The following is a 24734-nucleotide window of genomic DNA, read 5'->3' on the forward strand; positions in this document are numbered from 1 at the left end:
AACTGTGCAATGAAATGTCAAATCAGCAGGGGCGTCGTCTTCATCCAGTTCTTCAATTTCATTTTGAAATTGTCTGTGATTGAGTGCATTTGAGAGAATGAATTTCACAACGTGCAAGACAGGTTTCATGACGTGATCAAATTTGAGATTTTTAGATATCAGTTGCTCCCAATGAATAATACAGTGAAATGTCCAATATTCGGGAAAGCTCCTGTCAGAATTACAAAGCTCTACTAATTCATTTGCAGACCCCCACATGGACAGAGCCCCATCCGTTGCAATGGCAGTGAGCTTCTGTAAAGGCAAGTGGCTTTTCACAACTACCAACATCAATGCCTCCTTTAAATCTCATCCATGAGTTCTGTCCTTTAGTGACAAGATATTGAGGAGTTCTTCCCTTACAACACAGTCATCAGACACGTGCAGACAAATACCAATAATAAGATTTATCCTGTATATTGCATGATTCATCCAAAGTGATACTCAAATACACTGCTGACATTGTGAATGCAGTTGTGATTCGATGTCACTGTTCAGGTCAGAGATTCTGCATCCTATTGTGTGGTGTGAAAGCTGCAGGCCAGAAAATTTTTTTCTGTAGATTCTATTTCTCTTATGACAGGATTGAAACCACATCAGTGAGGCACGGTTTTATAAGCTCTCCTTCAGAGTAGGGCTTTTTCACATGGGCTATGTGCCAGGCCACTTAATAGCAGGCTAACTTTACAGTCTCTGATCAGTTGGCAAATCTGGTGAAGAACTGGGCTTCTATATCTTTTTGCTTTTCAAAGTTTTCAGTTGTAAAGTGTGGAGTTCAGAACCTTGTGGGAATTCTTAATCCATATATGCATGGCTAGAAGCAAAATGATGCTGCAAGTTTGAAGATTTGAACTGAGAGATACACATCTGGCAAAGAAGACACATGGCCTTACCATTATGTTCAACGAAAAAGTACTTATTCTCCCACTCCTGTTGGAAGACTGATCGTGGTGGGCAGGAGGCACCAGGAGGGAGGAGGAGGTGGTGCTGGGGGAGGAAGGGGTGAGGCTGTGCACCATGTCTTTGCTGCCTCCTCATTCTCCCAGAGCCTCCTCAATGCTGCGAAACAGCTGATCGTGGCAGATGGGAGGCGCTAGGGGAGGGAGGAGGAGGCACTGGTTGAGGGGGCCGCTGGCAGGCGCAAGGGGATGGAGCGGAGGCTGATAGGGCTGCCAGTAGGTGCCCTATCATTTTTTCCCCAGAGTCGGCTCCTAGCAGGAGCCACATATTATCTTCTGCAAAGCCGCATGCGGCACTGGAGCCACAGGTTGGCCATCCCTGCTGAGAAGGGTAACCCTCAGATTTTACTGGCTGGAGGTGCACAGCAGATCAAGGACTACAGCACATCATGCCCCAAATGCCAATGGACTGGACCCAAAAGGTCTCTTTTAGTCATTCCCCCCCACCCGATGGTCAGTATACCCTTCCAGGGTTGGACCTGGTTAGACCCTTGGAAAAGTGTGCAGCTGGGTACTAGACATCCTGGTGATAATGGATTACACCATGTGATACCCAGAGGCCCTCCCCCTTCATTCAACCACTGTGCTAACATCACCACTGAATTGATGAAAATTTTTACATGGGTAGGGATACCAAAAGAGATACTGTCTGACCAGGGAGAAAACTTTACATAAAAATTAAGGAGGGAATTGTGTGACTTCTTAATAATCAAGGCCTTAAAGATGTCCATCTATCACCTTCAGTCTGACAGGCTTGTCGACTGCTTCAATAAAACATTGAAAGACACATAGGCGCTGACTTTCAAAAGTGCCGGGGGGTGCTTGACCCCCGGCTCTGCCCCAGGACCCACGCCCGACTCCACCCCTTCCCCCAAGGCCCCACCCCCACCATGCCTCTTCCTGCCCCCGCTCCACCCTCGCCCTGCCTCTTCCCACCCAGTTCCGCCCCTCCACTGAGAATGCCACATCCTCACTCCTCCCACCAGCCTCCTCTACACCGCGAAACAGCTATTCAGAGCAGGCGTAAGGTGTGGGGAGGGAGGAAAAGGTGCTGATCCACGGGGCCCGTTGGCGGGCAGGAGACGCTGCGGGAGGGGGAAGTTCTGATGGGGGGCTGCCGGTGGATACTCAGCACCCACCATTTTTTCCCTGTGGGTGCTCCAGCCCCGGAGCACCCACGGAGTCAGCGCCTATGGAAAGACATACTCTGAAAATTTGTGGCCTCAGACCCCTGACCTTGGGAAAAAAGGAGCTTACCTGGTAGGCCCAGATCAACTGACAGTGTGTTGATACCTTTTCTTCTGTACCTTTTGCTACAGATTACAGAGTTTGGGCTATAGAGTGTGGGGTAGGAAGAGAATTTGATTCCAGCCGTGATCTCCTCTTCATCACTAGCTAAGGCAGTAGTTACCTCCACTTCCACTCAGCCAGACAATTTAAAAACATTTCAGAAACTTTTGTGTAGCATGGCAGACACTTTAGAAATCTCTGTGGAGGTAGTGCAGGAAAAATCACACAAGCTACTGGACATTTTTCACTCCTACATGCATGGAAGGCTTTACATGCCAATTAACAAGGGGATATTGGAACTGGCAGAATATTTATGGCATACTCTAGCATGTGTGGCACTTACCTGTAAAAAAGGCAGATAGGTATTATTACGTCCCTTCAAATGTGTTTGAATATTTTTACACCCAACTAGTTCTTGGTTCTCTAATAGCAATTGGAGTGCATGAAATGTCCAGATAGTGGAATCCCTTGAAAATGATGCCAAGAGATAAGGATCCAGAAAATATTAGGTTTATTTGGAAGGAAAAATTACTCATCATCATGTTTGGAGAGGCATATTGCAAATTACTAGGTGCTCCTGTCCAAATATAATTACCTTAATTGGGACAAGGTATCATAGTTTATTGTGAAACTCCCTCAAGAACATAAGGAGGAACTAAAGTTTGTTGTACCTGAGGGACATTTGGTAGCTCATACTTTGCTACAGGCTGTGTTAGGTGCCTCCAATATTGCAGCATGCTCAGTGGCCACCTTCATCACTATACATAGGGGCTTCTTGGCTAAAATCTTCAGAAATACTGAAGGAGACAACAACTGAGGACCTTCCATTTGAAGGTCATGATATGTTTTAGTGAAGGAACTGATGAAGCTCTACACTCTCTGAAAGATTTGACAGCTGGTCTCCATTTCTTGGGATTCTGCTTGCTAGCCCATAGGAGAAAATAGGCCTAGAAGAAAATTCACTCTAGACAAAAGACTTCCATGTATTGTTATAACCCACAACGATTATCAGAGCTGCTAAGAAAGAAGCAGAAATTCCAATGCAGAAGGCCATTTGCCTCTTCCTTCACTACAGCATACCCTGCGTCCCTCACCTGGCAGCAAGTTTGATGCCATTGTTGAGAGCCAAAAGAATCTTTGGAAGAACTACACCCTCCTCCCCCACCCCCATTGGAAACCACCTTTTTTATTTTTAAAATGCGGGGAATCAAATGACCTCAAGCTGCTAGGTTTTAGCAATTATAAATGTGGGGTATTCCATTTAATTTCACTCCTTTCCTATCGCTTTTCTCTTCCCTTCTCCAGAGATCCTTCATACAAGATATAGTTAAAGTAAGAAATGGAAGAAGTGCCCCTGAAGTTCAGAGGAAGGGGTTTTTACTCTCATTATTTTCTAATTCTGAAGAAGGAAGAGATTCAACAGATCCATCCACCATTTCAAATTCAGGATGGTAACACTGGCCTCCATAATCCCTTTCGTAAATCCCAAAAGACTGGTTCACAGATCTCAGTCTGCAAGACATATAATTTTACATATTGATACATCTGGCACACAGCAATACCTCAGATTCCAAGAGGGAGTATCCCAGTCCCAATACAGAGTCCTGCCCTTTGGTCTTTCAGCAGCAACAAGGGTACTCTTCAAGTGCTTGGTAGTCATAGCAGCTTTGAGCTCACCTCGGGAGACAGGGGATCCAGGTATATCCATACCTCGACAATTGGCTTATTTGAGGAAGATCACTGTAGCAGGTGAATGATTCCATTCACATAATCTAACATCTTTTTACCACACTGAGCCCCAAGATCAACAAAGAAAAGTTAAGCACTGTTGCTGACTCAGAGAATAGCATTCACAGGGGCTCTATTAGATTCCACATCAGCAACAGTTTATATATTACAGGAGACATTTAAATTGATGGTACACCTCATCAATTAGTTGCAGGCTGTCCTACAGAGTTCTGTTCCATCTGAATTCTGTATTACTGAAGGACAGTTGGGCTTGCTCCATCCTTTTTGCCCTCAGTTGGAAGGAGCACAAGGGCATGCAGGGTGTGCCGCTAATGGACACTGCTAGCCAAAATAATCTGACCTTGCATGCACGGGGCTCATGTGAACCAGAAGCGGAATCCATGTAGATAATACATATCACAGAACCATAGTTACTGTTTTTTCTGAAAGACAGTGTACTCAGGTACTCCATTTGTAAAATGGGATGTAGGGTGGTCTACCTCTTTAAGAGCTAGAAGCCTGGAGCTGGCCAACTATGTTCAATTAGCCCTGCCTGCCACACCAGGGATGTGGTTTAATTAGTTAAATACCTATGAGGTTTAATGAGTAGAGCCAGCTGAGTGTGGAGGAGCTGATTCTCCTATGAAGAGAAGGAAGCTGCAGAAAAAGGGGACTGCTCAGTGAAAGAGAGATTACAAAAATTTGCTGGGAGTGAATAGGTGCCAGCAGGGAGCCCTGAGTCTTCAGGGGGAAAGCTCCAGGTAGGGAAGACTGAGAGATCCTCGGTGGGAGTATGCAGTTAGTGGAAATTGGAGAACTTTATGTGGGAATAATTTTGTTATTTTAATAGATCAAGCCCCAAGGAGGGGCATGTCTGAACCAGAAAGAATTTGTTGGTAGTCTGATTGGTTGGGAAGTGGCTGCCATTTGCAGGGAGGAATGACATTTGACTGTCTCCTAAGGTAGGAGTATGAGGTCTTATTCAATAATAAGGACTTTGAAGTCACAGAATTTCAGGGGAAGGTCTCCTCCTGCCTCCAACCCAGCACACCTTCCCCTAGGCTGAAGGGATGGGAGCCACTGTTGATGATTCATCTATGTCCTATCTGGAATTTTTGCTGCATGTCCACCCTGTAAGAGGCTGAGTGTAGTTGGCATTTATAAAGCTCCATGGGGCTGATGCATGCACAGTGCATTTGGCATGAAGGGGCTAGTGCTGTGGGGCTAGGGCCTACTCACAGCAGGTGGAGTGTTTGGAGATATAGCAGTAAGCCTCTAACAAGCTCAGTGCATGTACATGTGCTCATAACTTGGCCAAATCTGGATCAGTTTTCACAGTGAAAACAAAAGGCCCAAGACTATCCCACTTCCCAACATGAGTTGCTGTGTGTGCCTTAAGGATGGCTGTTTTATAAGTGGGAAAAACAGGAAATTAATGAGTTCTGCCAGAAATGTAAAGAACTTCCTAAAGGGAGGGAGGATATTAATGTGAGGCAGAAAATAGAAACTGCTCAGAACTGCCAAGACTTTAAAAAATGAAATTCACTTCTAGGCTGAGAACAAACATTCCAAAATGCCACCCATTGATCACCATTAGATTAGATGGTTTTATAGAGTCCGATCCTCAGTGGCTGTAAATCAGTGTAGCTCTACTGAAGTCAACAGAGTCAACCCCATGTAAAGTGGCGGAGGATCTGACCCAAATTACAGAATTGGAGCAGTTGAATTTCTACAGACAGTTACCCACTGAGGATATTTATTTGGGAAACAGAGCCCCTGAATAAATGAGGATCTTTCCAGCTGCATTGTAAATAGCTATGTCTTTGAGGGGAAAAAAGGGAGTATGTCCTTCTAGAACTAATCCAGATTGCAGCAAGAAGCACTGCCAATTTATTATTGTAATTTTAATGAAAACAAACACATGCTAACATGCTCTATATATTCCATAATGGAATAAATCTAATGCGCATGATGTTAAAGATTTGTGAATTGAAACCCACTCTCCGAAAGAAAGAAAGAAAGAACAGTGGCATTCACTTAACATGTTATCCAGCACTAATAATGGCAATGTGATCCTTACATTTTCAAAGTGATATGTGGTGATTTAGTCACGCAGCTCCTATTAACATCAATGGGAATTAAATGGCCTAGTCCCTGAACTCTATTTTTGAAAATGTGTAGATGAGACTAAACTATTACTGACAAAAATAGTGTGTTTACTGACCTGGCTTTAATCTGTAGCAATGTATTCTCTACAATTTACTTTCCTGTATGGCAACTCCAGTAAGGGTTCAAGCTTTTGCATGTAGTTGCAAATATATTCTGTGCCGTGGCACTAGGTAGAGGTCATCCTTTTAAGCATGTAAGGAAATCAACTGTTAAGGAGGAAAAATAGCATCCTTTGTGGGATGCAATGTCAGATGTGGAACTCAAACATTGTACAAGTTAAGGAACAGGCTGAATTTTCCTGAAGCAGAATAGATGGGAAGCAATTTTTTTGTAGGTGAAAAGGTAAATACTCCTCTGATTGGTGATAGAAGCATGCTAAGGATGAATTTTAATTATGACTAAATTGTGGCATTACTCTTTCATACCCTGAACATCTGTTCCCTTCAGGAATGATGATTTATGCAGGCTATCAGTGGAGACAGCTTGCTACAGCTTATGTCATGGTTAGTGGGAAGAGTGTGGTAGTATTTCAGAAAATACCAGCATGTACATGGAGACAGGCCAGTGTGTATTATTAATATAATAGAGAAAGGGGAGCATGATGTGTCCATTTTTAATTTTGAAGCCAAATATGTACTTTACCTTTTCCCCCTCTTTTCTTCCAGACCATCTGTCATTAATGAAGAAAGTAACTTGGACGATGAATGGTCTGGTTCTTCCTACTGGAGCCAAGAGAAGGAAAACCAAGCCTGTCCTTTCCAACCGCATGAAGAAACTTACTGAGAAGTCCTCCCTGAGGTTTTTGGTATTTAAAAATTGCTCAGGGCAGGATGGCTATGAGATTATTGCAGCACAGGACCAAATCGAAAAGGTAAACTTTGTTTATTAAACAGCCCAAGTTTCCTGGAAAAAAAATTGGCCTCATTCTTCCATGTTAGTTATTCCTTATTCCAAATAATTATTTGATTAGGTTATAGATTTGGTTTAACATTTTAGAAAAAGTGTACAATATAGTTTGTCCTAAATTACTAAAATGGCATAATTATACAGTATCATACTCCTAAAACTACACTAAAAGCAAAAATCCTTTTCCTCAACTAGAGACTTTCTTGGCAATTTAATAGTTTCTAAGTTAATGTGGTCTCTTTATGTATGCTCTTATAACAACAAATACTTAAATAATCAGGCAAATCCATAAATGCATTGGTAGCTTTCAAGAGAGACAGTATCTATAAATCACACTGTCAGGATTTCCATCATTATTCCATGTTATCTTTTAAATAAGTCTGAAAAGGTAGATGCTATCTTTTCACAGTAATATAGCCCAATTCACCTCCTATTGAAGTCTCTGGAAAGATTGCCATTGTGCGCAGTGGGCATTAGATTGGGTGCCTGGAGCATTGACATTCCATCCTCTCTGATTTATGAATTCCTTTGAACTCCATTGGGTCCCATTTAAAAATAAAAAGACTGTAGGAAAGGTATAGCAAAAATTCAGGCACTTAAGGATTGTCTATATAAATATTTATTTTGTGGCAAGCTGGGGTCTGAATCTTCCTACACTAGCCTGCTGTGAACTAACTGTCTGTGTGGACCATGACTGATGCACATTAGCAATTCATTAATGTGCTTTGATCAAGTCCTCTTTGAAACAGGACCAATCAGAGTGCCTTAACAAACTGTTAACATGCAACAAGTACTTGTGGCACCTTAGAGACTAACAAATGTATTTGAGCATAAGCTTTCGTGAGCTACAGCTCACTTCATCAGATGCATTCAGTGGAAAATACAGTGGGGAGATTTATATACACAGAGAACATGAAACAATGGGTGTTACCATACACACTGTAATGAGAATGATCAGGTAAGGTGAGCTATTACCAGCAGGAGAGCGGGGGGGGACACCTTTTGTAGTGATAATCAAGGTGGGCCATTTCCAGCAGTTGACAAGAACATCTGTGGAACAGTGGGGGCGGGGGAATAAACATGGGGAAATAGTTTTACTTTGTGTAATGACACATCCACTCCCAGTCTTTATTCAAGCCTAAGTTAATTGTATCCAGTTTGCAAATTAATTCCAATTCAGCAGTCTCTCCTTGGAGTCTGTTTCTGAAGTTTTTTTGTTGAAGAATTGCCACTTTTAGGTCTGTAATCGAGTGACCAAAGAGATTGAAGATACAGACTAACACGGCTGCTACTCTGAAACCTGTTAACATGCAGGATCCATGCAGTCTGCAGCAGGCTAGTGCAGGGTAGATTTGCACACCAACTTGCTGCTAGCTAGTTGTTTGTGTAGACAAACCTTAAGATATTACCGACATAAGGACTATATAATTACCCAGCGAGAGAGAAACTAAACATCTTTCTTCTTTCTAAGTATGGATTATGGGGCATTAAAAATCTTCCCATATTGAGAAATGTATTACAGTTTTTACTACTATGAGCACTGATGCTAATTTACAAAAATAAATTGTACAAAACCTTGAACTTATATTTCTTACATAAAAATCATTCTGAGAAGCTGCCTTCCAGTCAGAAAGTTCAGGACTGGTTCAAGCAAATGAAGGCAGCTTGTGGACCTACAGGCAGGGCTGGACTAGCATGTTCAGGAAAGCAGGCCAAGCAATATGTTTTGACCAACCCATAAGATAGGTAATTTGCTAACGGGTGAATAAAATCGTCTGTCCCACCCACCAAGATATCTCTGTCCACACAACATTTCTGGTAAATTTAAACAGCATATTTCTCCTTTCTAAGTCAGGGATAAAAGATCACCCAGGCATTTTTGGTCATGCTATGTACAGTTATAGAGGAGAAAGGAGCTTCTGAGGGAATTCAATCTTTTGTACATGCATAATATTTGTTTAATTTGAACATAGTCATTCAGTTTTCTATTAAAAACATTTTTCAAAATGTAATTTAGTATGTCTCTGTTGCTTTTGTCCATCACTGTACTCTTTTTTTTCTTCTGTCTTTCATTTTCAGCATTTTGGTTTCTTCTCTTCTGATTGTCTCCTTCCCTTTCATTTTCTTCTTCACTCTTCTTCCTTCTCTTGTCATTTTATCTCCCCCCCCCCCCACAATTCACCCTCTTTTCTTCCTCATTCCAGTATTTCTCTGGTTCTTCACAGCTCTGCCAAAAACATCTTCTGTGACATTGGGCAATACAAATTTGTGCTACTATTCTCCATCTGTAAAATGGAGATGATACTACTCTACTTTACAGGATGTTATGAGCACAGATTCAGATAACATAGTGGTGAGCACCATAGAGAAGCCTAATAATAATACTGGGGACACTATTCAAACAATAGGTCCATACCTTTATCTCCAAAAGATCTCCTACAGTGACTTCAGATACTTGTTGCACAGCAGGTGGGGATAGAATGGAACAGTACCTTGTAGGAGACCCCTTTAGGTGAAAATAACCATCCTCTCCTTCACAAAGAGCATAGCCACTTGAAAATAGCCTCATCTGCCTAGAACTGCAGTCTTGTCCCCAACTTCTAGTCAAGAAAATGAGACTGTTGAAACACAATCAACAAGAACAGGTGTTTTTTCCCCTCTGTTGGCCGCAAGAAATCAACCATATTAAACAGGACTTATTCAGTGCCATTATGCTGTCTGAAGCCTGACTGAGTCACGTCTAAAAAGCCAGCAAGGTTCAGCTGTGCCAGAAGTTGGTCAACCTTTATCTTAATAATGCTCCCTTAAAAATTAAAAAGTTGAAGATGCTTAAAATGAGAAAATATTGTTAAATAATGGATAAACCTCTGAACACTTAGGGCCGTATTAACTGCCTGGCTGCAAGACCTTGGTGGCATAGTTTTCCAGGAACTGGAAAACCAATATGTCAAGACATGTACAAACTGCTTGGACACTTCTGAAAAGGGTAAAAATGGTCTAACAGAGGGTGGAAAGAAGAAAGATTTTTATGTAAGAAATATAAGTACGAAGTAAAGTTCTGATCCATTTCTTCTTTCAGGCAAAAGTCTATTGGTGGGAGTCCTATAGATCCCTGATCAGAACTGAAAATTCCCTTTTTCTTGACACTTGGCCAGGGGAGGCCAGTGCTGGTGCATGCCACACTTGTACAACTCCTACTGTGGGCTGCTATATGTGCAGTCACATTGTATTCAGTGATTTGCACAGGTATAGCTGATTGGAACTGAGTAAACAATGCTGTTGATATAAAAGAAGGAATAGAATCCAGCTCCCTGTATGGCTAATGTGATTTTTAAAAAGCTATCAAAATGTACTTGTCTCTAAAATAAGCAAATAGGACTAAATACACAACAAGAATAATCGGAGCTAGAAGGTGCCGCAGTATATGGTCACTTTTCAGAACAGAACCACACTTAAAGCCATGAGGATATCCTGCTCCCATGGATGAGTCCACCTCTCATAGGACTTTCATTAGCCTTCACCCACCATGGGGAAATGGGTCCACCCCACAAATATCGGGTTGACCCCATCAGACATCTGCTGTGATCTTTGCCCAGGGATCTAGAACATTTCCTCCATCTTGCTCTCCAACCATGACACCAGTAGTGACCATCTCTTTTCTAATCTGATAGATGCTTATCAATAAGGAATGAGGGTGGAAATGTCACTGCTATTGGCTGTATTTCAGCTGTCCACAAGCCAGATCCATCAGATTGTGCAAAATCCTCCTATTTTCATTTATCCATTATGTGGACCTCCCGTAGAGGCACTGCTACCTTATAACAGCAAACCTACTGATCGGGCATGCCAAGTTGGCATTTTTAACTCATTCAGGGATTTACTGGGGTTTTTTTTCTCTTATCTTCCCTCTGAACTGGACCAATGAAGTAAACAGCCTATCCAGGTACATTTCAAAATTAAAACAAACTGGAAATAAGGATATTTGGAAAATTAGCAAAAGGAAAGAAAATATTAAAGACATAACAAGCTGCAAAATGCAGAAAACATCGAAGTTATCAATAAGTATTTTTTCAAATATTTATATATCTATTAATTCATCTCTTAGATTTTTATATAATGACTTCTATTTGCAACAGAAAAATAATAATTCAGCCCCTTCAGCAATAACAGAGAAGATATATCAAGAATAAGGAAATGTCACCATTATTAAATAGCTGCTTTGTCTCTGTCTGCAAGAGCTGAATGCTACAAAAGGCCAGGGTGTACTTGCGAGATCTCAACTCGTCTCAATTCGTCATAATTGTTCAAATTGTGTGATTTGGTCATTTTGTGAAGAGGTCATTTTAGAATATAAAAAGAGGATATTCTGAAGTTCAGAATAAAAAGTCGAGGACGGGCATGTGATTAGTGGCTTGTCAAGTGGCTAGGAATCATTCTGACTTCACAATTCTTTTGGAAAGTACTCTATTATTATTATTATTATTATTTATTATTATTTTATTGTGTATTGTAGTAACACCTACATATCCTAATCAGTGTCCTGTTGTGCTAAGCACGGTAAGGACATATGATAAAATAGTCATGCCCTGTCTTAAAGAACTTGCCATCTAAAGTTCATAATTATCCTATAAAAGTAGCTGGTGCTGGAATTTACAACCAGTTTTACCAATTATAGTCTTTCAACATTCTTTCAATATGACTTTCAACATTCACTGTTGCCTATTTGAGATTCATCTAGGTAGCAAAATCCCCTGGAAAGTAAATCAACACTCCTTAAGAGGTCAGAGTTTGGACCTAAAAATTCATAACTGAAGGATTGTCCTCTTGGTAAAATGCATTTATTTTGTTGTTTGTCCAGCCAAATTTTAAAAACAAACAATGTGTGGGTAGGATCTAGATCAAAAAGAATTTTGACCACTGGATGAGACCTAAGAAAGAGAATACAGGTTAACAATTCAGTTCAGACCTATGCTGATACCATTCTATGATGCTAAAGCATACGAACCATATTAATTTCAAGCTCCATTGAAAACACAGGAATAAAATGGTTATTAAGGGTGGAGGAGGGGGAATGTGAGTAGCAAAAGGGCTAAATCTGTCAGAGAAGCTTTTATATTTACTTTGGTTAATCTTTGATTAAAAAGTGTTATATTTATCTTCCCTCTTCACTTAAGAAACCTTTAGAGACTGTTATGGTATATTATTTTTCTGATTTGCTGATGCTTGAGGTAAATAGCAAATTTTCAACTTGATTTCTTTTTCAAGGATAAATTGATCCCATGTGATTGACTGCCTTTGCAAAACTGTCCTTGCAAGACGACATTCACATAATTCTCATTTATAATATGCAGACAAAACTGACAAATAGCAAAAAGTGAACTTTAATCTAGGTAGCTGAAAATATGTTACAGACATAACTCTAATTACTGCATCCCCCCTATCGTTCTAAATTCAAACTATCTTCACATCTATTGAATCTGAACACTCTGGTTCAGGCATCTGCCTTTCAGTCAGAGCTGTTTTCAAAGAGGCAGGAACTTCAGAGCCGTGGACTCCTCTAGAAGAAACAGCAGCAAAATGATTCAAAGTGCTCAGCTATGTAGAAGCACTGACATGGGCCCCTGATGAGAGAGACTGCAATTCTAGAGGTCACTCGAAGAGATGCTTTCATGCAGAATTCTTCAGTTCCAAGTGTGCAATTGGATGCAAAAAGCACTGCATTGGTTCCTGTGTGGGCCATGTGCCTCTGATATTCTCACCTTTTTTTAGCTTCTGCTGTGGTGTGAAAGCAGTCCTTCCCTGAGAGAGGCTATGTAACCAATCAGACAGCTTACTACAGGCCAACTGTGCTTATTAGGTTGCCTGGAGACTGGCTCTGCTGCAGGCCTTGCTTCCAGACACTGCAGACCCTGAATCTGTATGCAGTCACAGTGGTTCTCAAACTTTTGTATTGGTGATCCCTTTCACACAGCAAGCCTCTGAAACCCTCGCCCCCCCAAATTAAAAATACTTTTTTTTTTCATATTTAGCACTATTATACATGCTGGAGGCAAAGTGGGGTTGAGGGTGGTGGCTGACAGCTTGCCTGACAGAGACTATTACCTCCCATGTAATAACCTCATGACCCCCAGTTTGAGAACCCCTGTTATAGGACATATGCTGGACAAGTTTGCAATTGTTTTCTTATCAAAGGGCAACTTTCTGGAAATTCAGAACTCAGTAGCTTCTATGAGGTCTTAACTAAAGAATACATAAGATGTTTCTTTGACTTTAATGACTTATACAAACATTTAATTCTGTTTACCAAACTCAGGATGAAATCCCCGGAAGGCATTTTTTAAATATAGACTATATACTCAACTACTAAATCCCCTTTGCATCTCTCCAAACTTAAACTTGCCTTAGGCAGCAGCTAAGGAGTTTGGAGTACAATGTACTTGACAATCCTGGCTGGTGGTGCAGCCCATTCTGAACTGTTATCTTCCAGTCCATGTTACAGCAGTCATGAAGCTACTCTAACTTGCACTGGGGAATGAAAGAAGGAAAGAAAAAGCAAGGAAACACAAAGCTTTGTGGATTATGTGTTTTCGTTATTTCTTCCATTTCATTGTATTTGGCAGAGAAACATATGTTTACGTTTTGAGCTCAAAGGTATAATTTCCAGCTTGAGGAGGCATACCCATGCTAGCTCTAATCATTAGTATGGTAAAAATAGACCTGTCACTCGTGCTGCCATGGCTACACTATTTTTAGCGAGCTAGCTCAATCAGTGCTACCATGGGTATGTCTCCTAGAGCTGGAAATTATACCTTCAAGCTCGAAGTGTAGACATACACAAGTCTGGTGCATGATAACAGTTGCAGAATGTTTCTGCTCTTGGAGCAAGACATGTAGCTTACTGTTACAGTTGAACATGGAACTAATATAACTGGACAATTTTTTTTTTTACAGTTTTTACCACAGTGGTAGGAAAAAAGTCATTATTTCAAGCCCTGGTTTTCTATATGGGCACTTTGAAAAAGGAATGTCACCTGGATGACCTGGAATGGGCATGATGGATGAATAATGTCTTCAGTATTTCCTCTTCTTGTTTCTTTTCAACAGTTCCATGAACAGTGAATTTCACCTGGTCAAAGTATTGCCATTTCTGTCATCTTTAAAGTAACTTGTGTGCTATTTTCTTTCAGAGAATGACATGTAATTTCACTGGCATCATTTCAGTGACCGTTTCAGCTTATGTCACACAATTCCTAGAGTGATTCACCTTTTTAGTGTTCATTAAATTTGTATTCACTGTACACTATTGCACAACTCCAGAACTATAGATAGTTCATATGCTTAAGTACTATGGTTACTGTACAGATTGGAGAAAAGGAACACTGGGTATTAAAACATGCATTCTTAATAAAGTATGTGTTGCATACTGATAATATTTAAAAGGACACTACAAAAGATTGTAATTTCTTAATGAATTGTCTTACCCATATGATGCTCAACACCTTACATTATTAAATCTTAAAAGATTTTTAATACTATACATTTATTTTTTGCCATTTATACTATTTGTAAAGTTAAAAGTAACTAGTTTCTGGCATAGTGAGGGAGAGCAATTCCATAGAATTGTCTTCCGAATGCATGATGTTGGCTCAGTTGCTTGGAGAAATACCACTGTATTTTCAACAGGGCGTGGGAATTTGGGTATGACAAACCTGTTCCAGCATGATATACAAATCATGGATGGGATCTTTATAAAAGCTATGAGAAATGACTAGAAAACAGCAGGAAGATGCAGATATGCAGAGTAAGTATAGTTTAGGATTTGACCTTACATGCAGAAGCAATAGTGCGTGAGTCTTAGTTAAAATGGTATGTAAAGGAACCAAACTTTTAGGCCTTGTTTGATTAATAGGCTTATAAATACCATTCTTACAAATCCAGGACACTTTAAATACATTGGAATAGATCCTTAGGTCAAGCCAAGATATGCTTCGTACAGGACCTAAAGGAAGGTGACTGAATTGAAGACACTGCCACAAATGGTATTTCTTCACCTTTCTTTCCTCTAATCCTGTGGGCATGTTCAGCCTCCAACAAAACTTAAATTAGCCCCAGGATTGCTCAGGAATTCTGAACATGTCTTTTTTGCCCTCTGTGCATTGCTGGAGGAGCACAAAATCCTTGGAGCATGGCCAAGGTCATTGGTAGAACCTATCTAGCATTAAACAAAGATGAACAAGATTTATGACAGCCAAGATCTTTGATGTAGTAGCAGCTGGTATCTTGAAGACCAGGAGTTCCATGAGAACTCCTTTAGGTTACACATTTCAAAGAAAAGCACAGTTTCCATCTGTCAATAGCTACTATTTTGTAGGCAGGCAATAAGGTTCAGACAGTCAAGATCTTGTTGATACTAAATGCCTTGATTAGCCTATCACACTTTCAGACAACATTCAGAAAAGTTTGTGAAAATGAGAAATTTGGAGACATTTTTAATATTCAGTTCTCAGATCTTTAGGTCAAACAAATCTGGAGCATTCTAGTAATGGTTTAGATGCTGTGATTTTTGGAAACAATAGTGACATGTGATGAGGCAGATAGGCCCCCATACTGGCAATGAGAGGTTTAATGAAAGCCTTTGGATCCAATTTATCCCTCCTTTCTATACATGCAGCAGACGTGAGGCATGGATAGGGGAGCTAAAAGGAGAAGATCTAGCCCAGTCTAGGAAGAACAGCAGAGTGCTGTTTCTCCTGATGTGAGAGAAGTCTGGCTGAAGCCCAGAGACTAAGCTAGTTTGCTGGTTGGATGATCCTCCTGCTCTAAGGGGTGGCCCAACCGTAGGTAACTGGCTGACATCTGGACTGTTGAAGACAAGACCTGAATAAAAGGGTGGGGTCCTACAGAAGGTCATCGGACAATCCTGTGTTTTTTGTTTCTAATTTCATTTGGATTGTAACACTCTAGAAGGGGTAGGACTTGTATGTATCTTGGCCAGAGGGCTAAAGTGCCACTACCACTCAAGAGGCAGCAAACTACCAGTGGAGAGCCAAGGCTGGGCAAGTTGTGATGTGATAAGGCCATGAGAGGGCACTGCAGAGATAACAAGAAAAAACAAAATGAAAATAAATCTAAGAATTGGTCGTCTTCACAAAGCGGAATCTGGTTTAATAAAAATCTTTCTAGCTGATTATAGACTTTCTTCTTGGAATCCATGTCAGTATCCATAAAAAGCCACATACATGATGATGAAGCTGCTGATTCCAAGAACCGTTCCTGAAACACATGAAACTCTTAATTGCACATGATTTTTGCTTTTAGGACAAAGGAAGGCTTTTATCTGAAGGTTCAAGGATAAGAGATTGCCATTGTATATCTTTCAGAACTCATCATAAGCAAGGTGTCTTGTGCAGTGAACCACTTTCTAGTCCTGTAATAATTAATTGAAATTCAACTAAAAAATGCCTGTCTGGGATTTTAAACTCCACAACGAAATAAACAGTTTGTCACAAATTATTACTGAAGATGCAGTCTGATTGTTAGGCTCCAACCTGGGTCTGGGTGTTTTGGTTAGAGCCAGGGTTTATTTCTCCTGTCCCAGCGTCACTCAGCATTCTCTCTCAGAAGAAGCAGACAAGCCTTCTTATCTTACCTAGTGGGGTCTGATTGGCCACTGCCTCTCTATCCGCTGGAGGATCATAGATTGCAAGGCCAGAGTGGACCGTTGTGATAACCTACTCTTACCTTCTATATAACACAGACTATAGAACTTCCCCAGAATAATTACTTTTTGGACTAGAACTTATCTTTAAAAAAATCCAATCTTGATTTTAAAAATTGCCAGTAATGGAGAATCCGTCACAATCTTGGGTAAATTATTCCAATGGTTAATTACCCTCATTGTTAAAAATATACATTTTATTTCCATTCTGAATTTGGCTAGCTTCAACTTCTAACCATTAAATTTTGTTATACTTTTTGCCTTGTAGACTGAAGAGTCCATTATCAAATATTTGTTCCCCATGTAGGTACTTACAGAGTGCAATCAAGTCACCCCTCAGCCTTCCTTTTGTTAAGCTAAATAGATAGACTTAAGAAATTCAATCACTATAAGGCATGTTTTCCACTCCTTTAATCATTCTCATGGCTCTTCTATGAACCCATTCCACTTTATAAGCATCCTCCTTGGTTTGTGGACACCAGAACTGGACACAGTATTCCAGCAGTGGTCACACTATTGCCAAATAGAGAGGTAATATAACCTCTCTCCTCCTAGTCAAGTTTCCCATGTTTATGCATGCAAGGATTACTTTAGCTGTAGGCTTGTTGGTCCTGACAGTATGAGGCTTCTCTAGGCAGTGCTTGGACATCTAAATTGACTATCCGTCTTTCCTAGGCGATGCTTTTCCTTGTGTGGGTTTGTCAGTGTAGCAATGCCTCCGATGGGGGGCAAAGAAGGCCTGGTACACCCTGTCACAATATTCCATTGCTTCAGTATGAAATTATAGCAGGATGTTGAAAATGTAATAGGTATTTTACATAATCTAGACTGCTGCAATATTTTTATCTTGTTCACTTTTCTTTTAACATTATCAATTTATTTCCAATATATACAAAAACTAGAAAGAAATGGAAGGAATCACTGAATATTAATCACATAGAAGTATACACAAATGCTATAGTACAGCTTTGATTTTCTAAAGCTGACCTTTTTCTGAAACGGTCCCTCAATCTCTATTCATTTGAATTTAAAATATTCTTGATTACGTGCAACCTAATTGTCCAGACTTCCCCAGGGTCTTCCAAAGCATTTGGATAATAGAGTTTGTACTGCAGTCACAGCTTCTACCTTTACTATCAGGACATTATATCCAAAGAGTAAACAATTTCCGAGTATTAATGACCTACATTAATTAACACAAAAACAACCTCTTTGTTCAGTTATGGATGGGAGATTAAATGAAATAATGGTTACATTTCTAGAGTTTAACATATATTGAGAGCTTTGAATTATGATTTTAGAAAGTATTAGAGGCAGGCCAGCCCCCACGGCTTCACTTCAGCAGCAAATACCACAGGGGTGTTTTCATCTCTGCTGGTGTGTCAAAACCCTTCCATCACCCAAAGGGAGCCATTTGCTTCAGTCACTTCAGTCTTCTTAAGATATTGCCACATTGTGTTTTACCTCTAGTGTGATCCAAGATCTCTGCCTACCCACCCAATGCTTTTACACAGGGCAAATATCTTTTGTGTAGCTTAGGTAACTAAGGAATGATAATATTTCCTTGCACTCTTTATTGAAATCGTGAGCTCTTTGTGGAAGAATGTCTTGTAATGTGTGTATGTACTGCACCTACCACTGACAGTATGTCTACACGGGGAAAAAAGCACTCTGGCTGGCCCAGGTCAGCTGATTCAGGCTTGTGGGGCTCGGGCTGCAGGGCTAAAAATTGCTGTGTAGATGTTGGGCACGAGCCTGAGCCCAAGCTCTGGGACCCTTCACCCACATGGTGTCCCAGAGCTCGGGCTCTAGCCCAAGGTCAAACTTCTACACAACGATTTGTCAGCCCTGGAGCCCGAGCCGGAATCAGCTGGCATAGGCCAACCACAGGTTTTAAATTGCAGTGTAGACATACTCAAAGAGGCCTCAGTCTTCTTTGGGGCCTCCTGGCCCTCAAGTAATACAAATGATTGATGATGATATCACAAATTGTTTTTTATGAAAGATAAAATATTTAGGGCCAGATCCTCAGTCCAGGTTAAGTCTCCTTTGCACCACTGGAATGATGTAAAGGTGACTTACAGCTGCCATAAAGGAGCAACTGATGATTCCCTTGACAAAAGGGGGAATTTCTGGTGCTGTAAAGCCTGCATAGCCAGCTTTATGCCATATGCTTTCCCTTCCATGTAGGGGGAGTTTTGAGATGGGTTGAGGACATGAGGGCCAAGAGAGGTGTCACCTGCATAAGTTAGAGCAATTGACAATAAGGGCTGCCTTCAGGATTGGGGGAGATGAAACGCTGAGGATCAAGCCCTTAGGTTTTCTTATGAACAGTAGTATCTTAATTATAAATTATCTTTAGGGCTGCAGGTTTGTCATCGTAAGGAAAAATGCCATGGACATGATAATTTTCCTGTTTGTCGGTGACTTGTGTCTATGTGAGTTTAATAAATTCATCCTGCAGCTGTGGCTCCTGTCCTGTGGGACTGGGCCCCAGCATTGTGACCTGGTGCACAGATTCACAGCGCTGCTCAGGTTTCGTTCAGCCACCCCTCTATCATGACAGGGTGGCGGCCAGTCCAAATTTCAGTGAGTGGCATTGTAACCTGGTGTGTGGGGTAGCATGCTGCTTGAGTTTACCCTGACCACCCTTCCATCAAGGGCGGTTGAGCCAAACCTGGACAGCGCTGTGACTTTGTGTGCCAGGTTGCAACTTCCAGAATAGCTGCAGAAGCTGCTGCTGTGGGGGTGAGTGCAGGGCAAGCTGGGAGCCAGGCCCAGCCCCTCAGGACAGGAGTCACTGCTGCAGGGTGAGAGTGGGTTGGGTTTGCTCTCCAACTCCCTTCCCTGCCCTCCAAGGCCTCTCCTCCTCACTGTGCCGAGAGTAAGGTTGCAGTGCCGGGGCAGAGTGTGGCATTGCAGGTGGTCAGTGCCCCCTTGGCAGGATGAGGAGGAGGAGGCAGCAGCAGAGGAGGAAAAGGATGCTGGCCTATGAGGAATAGTTGAATTTCATTTGTCACAGCATTTTTTTTTTATCATAAATCATGGAGAGGTCACAGTAAATCTTGTAACTCATAACTTCTACTAAATTTACCATGACTGCTTTGTGATTTTTGATAAAAAATGCTGTGACAAATCTGAAGCCCTAATTACTTTGTCCTTTAAAACAGTTGTAATGATTGCTTTAGTTGACAGTCCTATCCAATATTTATTTAAAAGTATGCCTTTTTGTTATTTTTCAGTATTTCATCTTATTTCACATTTTGTGAAAATTATTTATCACACTAGATTTTTTTGAGGATTTCACCTTTTTTCCTGCATCGATAGAATTGGATTTTCTGAGAAACAATATAGAATGCTCAGTTTCTTTCTTGTTGTAAATTTGCATTCTACTGAATTTAGAGTCAGTACTAAGTAATGTGTACTTAGTCTGTCCATGTGTCTAGGTCAGTGAAAGAATCAGAGGTCCAACGGCTTTATACCATGAATTTACCACTGTGTTCAGGCTTTTATTTAATTCATATAAGTATGAGGTTTGTAAGTGATTAAGACTGGATCTGCAGTTTTTTATTGCATTAAATAGGATTTAGTCTTGAACCATCTTTAGTGAGACAGTTTTGTTTTTGTGAAGTTTTTAGATGCTTGCACAATAAGAATGAATCTTACTTCACCAGCAAAGCATCTGTACAACATTCATGGAGCAAAAATGGAAGATCTCAGCAGTGGTAAGTAGAAATAATACTCTAGAAAATAAATACATTGGTACAACCATTGCCATGATCTTTAGTATTTTGTTTTCATAATTTATTTTATGTTGTATCCAATTTATTTTACCCAGCCTTCCATTATTGATAGAGAATGATTGTGTCTGCTAACACCTTTGCTCTTTTTTTTTTTTTTTGGTATTGTCAATTTCTAGGCCAGGAACTGTTCTAAAATATATTTGTAAAGTGTTACTAGTACCTACAGCACTGTGTACTGAAGTGCAGTTTTACAATCTAGCTAGAGTCATAAACTTGTTCCTGCTTTCCTCCAGCTCCTGGGAGAAGTAAGTAACATGCACTAGTCCTCTATGATACAGTACTGTCAACATTGCCTCAAACACTTAAAAATAATGAGTTAGATCCCCAAAAACTTGAGATTGGCTTAAAAATAATGAAATTTTTAAAAATACATTTGGATTTTTTTATTTGCCTTCTAATTTCTGGGTCTTTATGATTTATATTCTCAAGTTTTTCTCTGCAACCAGAAAGGCTGTAACTTTTTTTTTTAAGAAAGCTGAGATTCTTATGTAATCACATGACTCCAGCAGCTGGACTTTAAGAAAAACTCCAAATATTGCTTGCAACAAATTTATTGTGTGCAGTAAATTGCCTGCAATTGCTCACAATAGAATCACAAGAGCTGGCAACACCAGACTGGCTCTAATGCTCAGATTGGTGTGTATGTGGTGGTAACTGTTTCTCCAACAGTTTCCCCTGTTTCTTTATGCCTCCTAATTCCTTTGCATGGGCACTCAGGAGAGTTCAAGACTGAGCCCTATATAAATAATATATTAATTATAAACAAAAACACAGTAAGAGAATGTGAAAGTTCCAGTTTTTAAAAGCGATGCTTGAAAAGGTGATTATTTACAAGCCAGAAAGAACTCAACTTGTCTTCATATTCCAAGATGGGATTGCAGGGCTAGCAGTTAGGAAAACCATATTTTTAATAGTGAACTAAGTATGTTTGATATGGAAGTGAGAAATAATAAATATATAACTGATGAGAATATTTACAGAGCCACTTTTATAGATTAGAACCTCATATGATTCTCACATTTATTAACGGTTAACTTGACAGCATTAAAATGGAGTGATAGGAAATAGTTTCTTCTGTGTACCCTCAGGGGTTCTTGGCATCAGCAAGGCAGTCTATACCTCATGCGGTCGCACAACTCCTCCTCTAACTACAAAGTTGTTTGTCCCTTGAATGAATCTGAACTGCTCAGGTCTACTCCCTAAACGGTTCTTGAAAATTCAGATTGTATAATATTTTTAAAAAAGAAGCTAGAATAACATAGGTAAAATCAAGTTGGGATTGCCTGATTTATGGCTGTTCATACAAACTTAATTCTGCCCCTTGTACATATACATTATGATTCAGTCTTTAATGACATGATCACATACTGTTTTGTCCACAGGATCCCTGCCCCACTTAGGGGTGCACAGTATGGACACACAAATGCTTGAGTTTGCAACCTAAATAATATTATTTTAATATAAAGTTTTGTAGTTTTTTTTTAAAGAAAAAAAGTAAAAACTAGTTCTTTTATGAGAAGCACTAACCACGCCCCAGTATGCTTCATCATAGTTTGAGTCAGCATTTTGTCACTGACTGCTTCTAGTTGAGATCAGGTCTAACTACATTAGCTGGCAGTAGCAAGAGGCTATTATCTCAGAGTGGGTCTGGGAGGTGGCTGGTGCAGGAGGAGCCTGGCTTAGTCTTCTCTATTTCTGCCCTCAGGAGATACGGAGGAGGGGTTCCTGCCCCATTGTGGTGCTGCCAGAGGATGGCATTCGATCCTGGGGATATGTTATTCTTCCAGGACAAGGGAGCCCATCCACATTCTTTTTCCTCCAGCACTCCTCCGCTACAGCTACTCCACAAATTCCAGGTTTCCACAACAGCTTGTAGTGCTGCTGCTACTTTTGTAGTGGCATCAGTCCAACCTCAGACTATTCATGTTAAATTATTATTTTGCCATGCTGCCAAAATTTTCCTGAGGAACGCAAGCAAGAGATGGGAAGTGGTGATGATTTGAACAGTTTATATCAGACTAGATGATTATAATAGCCCTCTCTGTACTTAAAAATTATGAATCTCAGAAATGGAATTTTATGGGACAAAGAATAGCCCCAGGGCATTGCCCTTACCTGACTATCAAAGGTTTGCCGCAAATAATGCGGTGTTGAAGCTTCTCAAAGAAAAGGTTACAAGAATGTTTTATAGCGGAAAGTGTTAGGCAATCTAAATATATAGGGATTGCTACCAGCTTCCCTTTAATAACTGTATTATTTGACAAATAATATGTGAACATGTAATTAAATAGTCTTTTGCAATGCATACATATAAGAAGCATAAGCTAAGGTTGCATGTGCAAGCTGAACTCTGGCATTTTCTGACTTTTGAGTGAATTAACCTCTCAATGTTAATGTTCCGTTAACATACATTTTTTTTAATTTTATCTAAATGAGTTTCGTTTTGAGCATATCATCCTGGCTGCTGACAAATATGGTGACTTCACAGACAAATAATGGAAGTTATTAAACGATTTCTAATTCTGCATCTAATTATAATACAGTATTGATTTATAGTTATATTTAAAAGTCCATTTCCAAGCCCTTTTTTCTTCTGCCTGCCAAAGAAAATTCTGGTCTAACAAGTCATTTCATATGGGGAAAAGAAATGGTTCAAATATTTTAAAATTTGGATACTTTACTAGGCCAGAGGAGATGGCTTGGAGGTCTGGTGAAAAGTGTTTTGACACTTTAGTTCCTTGGTATTTTCCTGTAAAACTGGAACCTGTCCTTCCTTCAGTATTTTTATTGGCCCCCTACCAAAGCCCATTGAGGTCAACCGGAGTATTTCTGTTGACTTCTTTGGGCTTTGGTCTCTTAGTCATTTCCCTGGATTATGAGATAGTGGCTACCAAGGGCAACACAAAAGCATGCCTATGCCATGGGACAGCAACATATTGAAAACTCTAGAGTTATATATACAATATTATTATTATTTACGTTTTATTATATTTCAAAATATCATTAAAAGAACACAGAAAAATTCTAAAATATATTTTGTATCAAATTAATAATATTGTTCCATTTACATTGTTTGTGATGTGTGACTACATATCTGTAATACAATTCCAAAATAGATGTACAGTACAGGATACCTTATAGAAACTTAGTCCACAATATCAATGTAATCTTTCATTTTTCTTATTACTTTGTTTAGTATTTCATCTAAAATAATTACATTAAAAAGTTTGAGCAGCCTAAAGTCTGTAGAAACTTTTATGTTCTTAGCTTTTTCAGCACAAATAATGTTGACTTCTATGGGACACTGCTGGCTGAGGAAGAAGTCTCTTTTTAAGAGACATTGCGAACCTGCAGTGACCCTGGACAGCTTGTTAACTAATGCAGAGTAGCTTTGGATGGTATGGTAAAATGGAAATAGGGTTCTGCTGACTGTGCAAATATAAAAAAAAAAAAGCTAGGACATACAACAACATTTACATTTAAAAATAAGACTATGGGCTCAATCCTCAATCCCTGTCAGCTGGAAAACTGACCTGAAGGTGCAGCTGAGGTTTGCCCCCCAAATTCCCTATACACAGAGATATTCTTGGGTGTGCAAAGCCAGTGTAGCCAGCTCCACACATCCCCAAGTCCCCTGCTCTGTGCAGAGGGTATGCCAGGAGCAGGGAGGGGAAGAATGAGCCAGAGCTCACACTGTTCTGGCAGATTTTTGGCTGGTGCAGCAGACACAAGAGGTGACACAGCCCTGGACCTAAGTTCCACCAGGGGCCATTTCAGGCCTTGGCTGGCCCCAGGTTTGGCAGTGCAGGAAAGTGGCTTAGAACCACTTTTTCCCTCTCCATCCTCAGCTGCAGTGTGTGTAAACTTGGCACAGTTGGGGATGGAGGATTACACTGTACCATGTCTAACAACATCAAGAGGTTGGCTGCTATTGTACCTAAGTACATTTCCTGCTATATAGTATGTTTTAAAAGGCTTGATACATATGAAATTAGGCTGCTAATTCAATGAAAGTCTACTGGACTCCATAGCTTTTTTTGGGGGGAGGGGAACTCTGCTTTCTACATTAGCTATGTGTTTGTTGAACTAATCATGATGTGATATCTTTTCTCAACAGTGAAA

At 40.2% G+C, this 24734-nt stretch overlaps 1 protein-coding gene across 1 annotated transcript in view; it reads left to right on the forward strand.

The window, feature by feature from the left end:
• DCDC1 (doublecortin domain containing 1) overlaps positions 1 to 24734 on the forward strand; it is a 418510-nt gene that overhangs the window by 72647 nt on the left and 321129 nt on the right. Inside the window, exons 7-8 of the mRNA XM_084631193.1 lie at positions 6851 to 7056; positions 20441 to 20534. Coding sequence (XP_084487319.1) covers positions 6851 to 7056; positions 20441 to 20534 — 300 coding nt within the window. The remainder of the gene's footprint in view (positions 1 to 6850; positions 7057 to 20440; positions 20535 to 24734) is intronic.

This window comes from Lepidochelys olivacea, assembly GCF_965140295.1.
Source record: "Lepidochelys olivacea isolate rLepOli2 genome assembly, chromosome: 6".
Classification (NCBI taxonomy): Eukaryota; Metazoa; Chordata; order Testudines; family Cheloniidae; genus Lepidochelys; species Lepidochelys olivacea.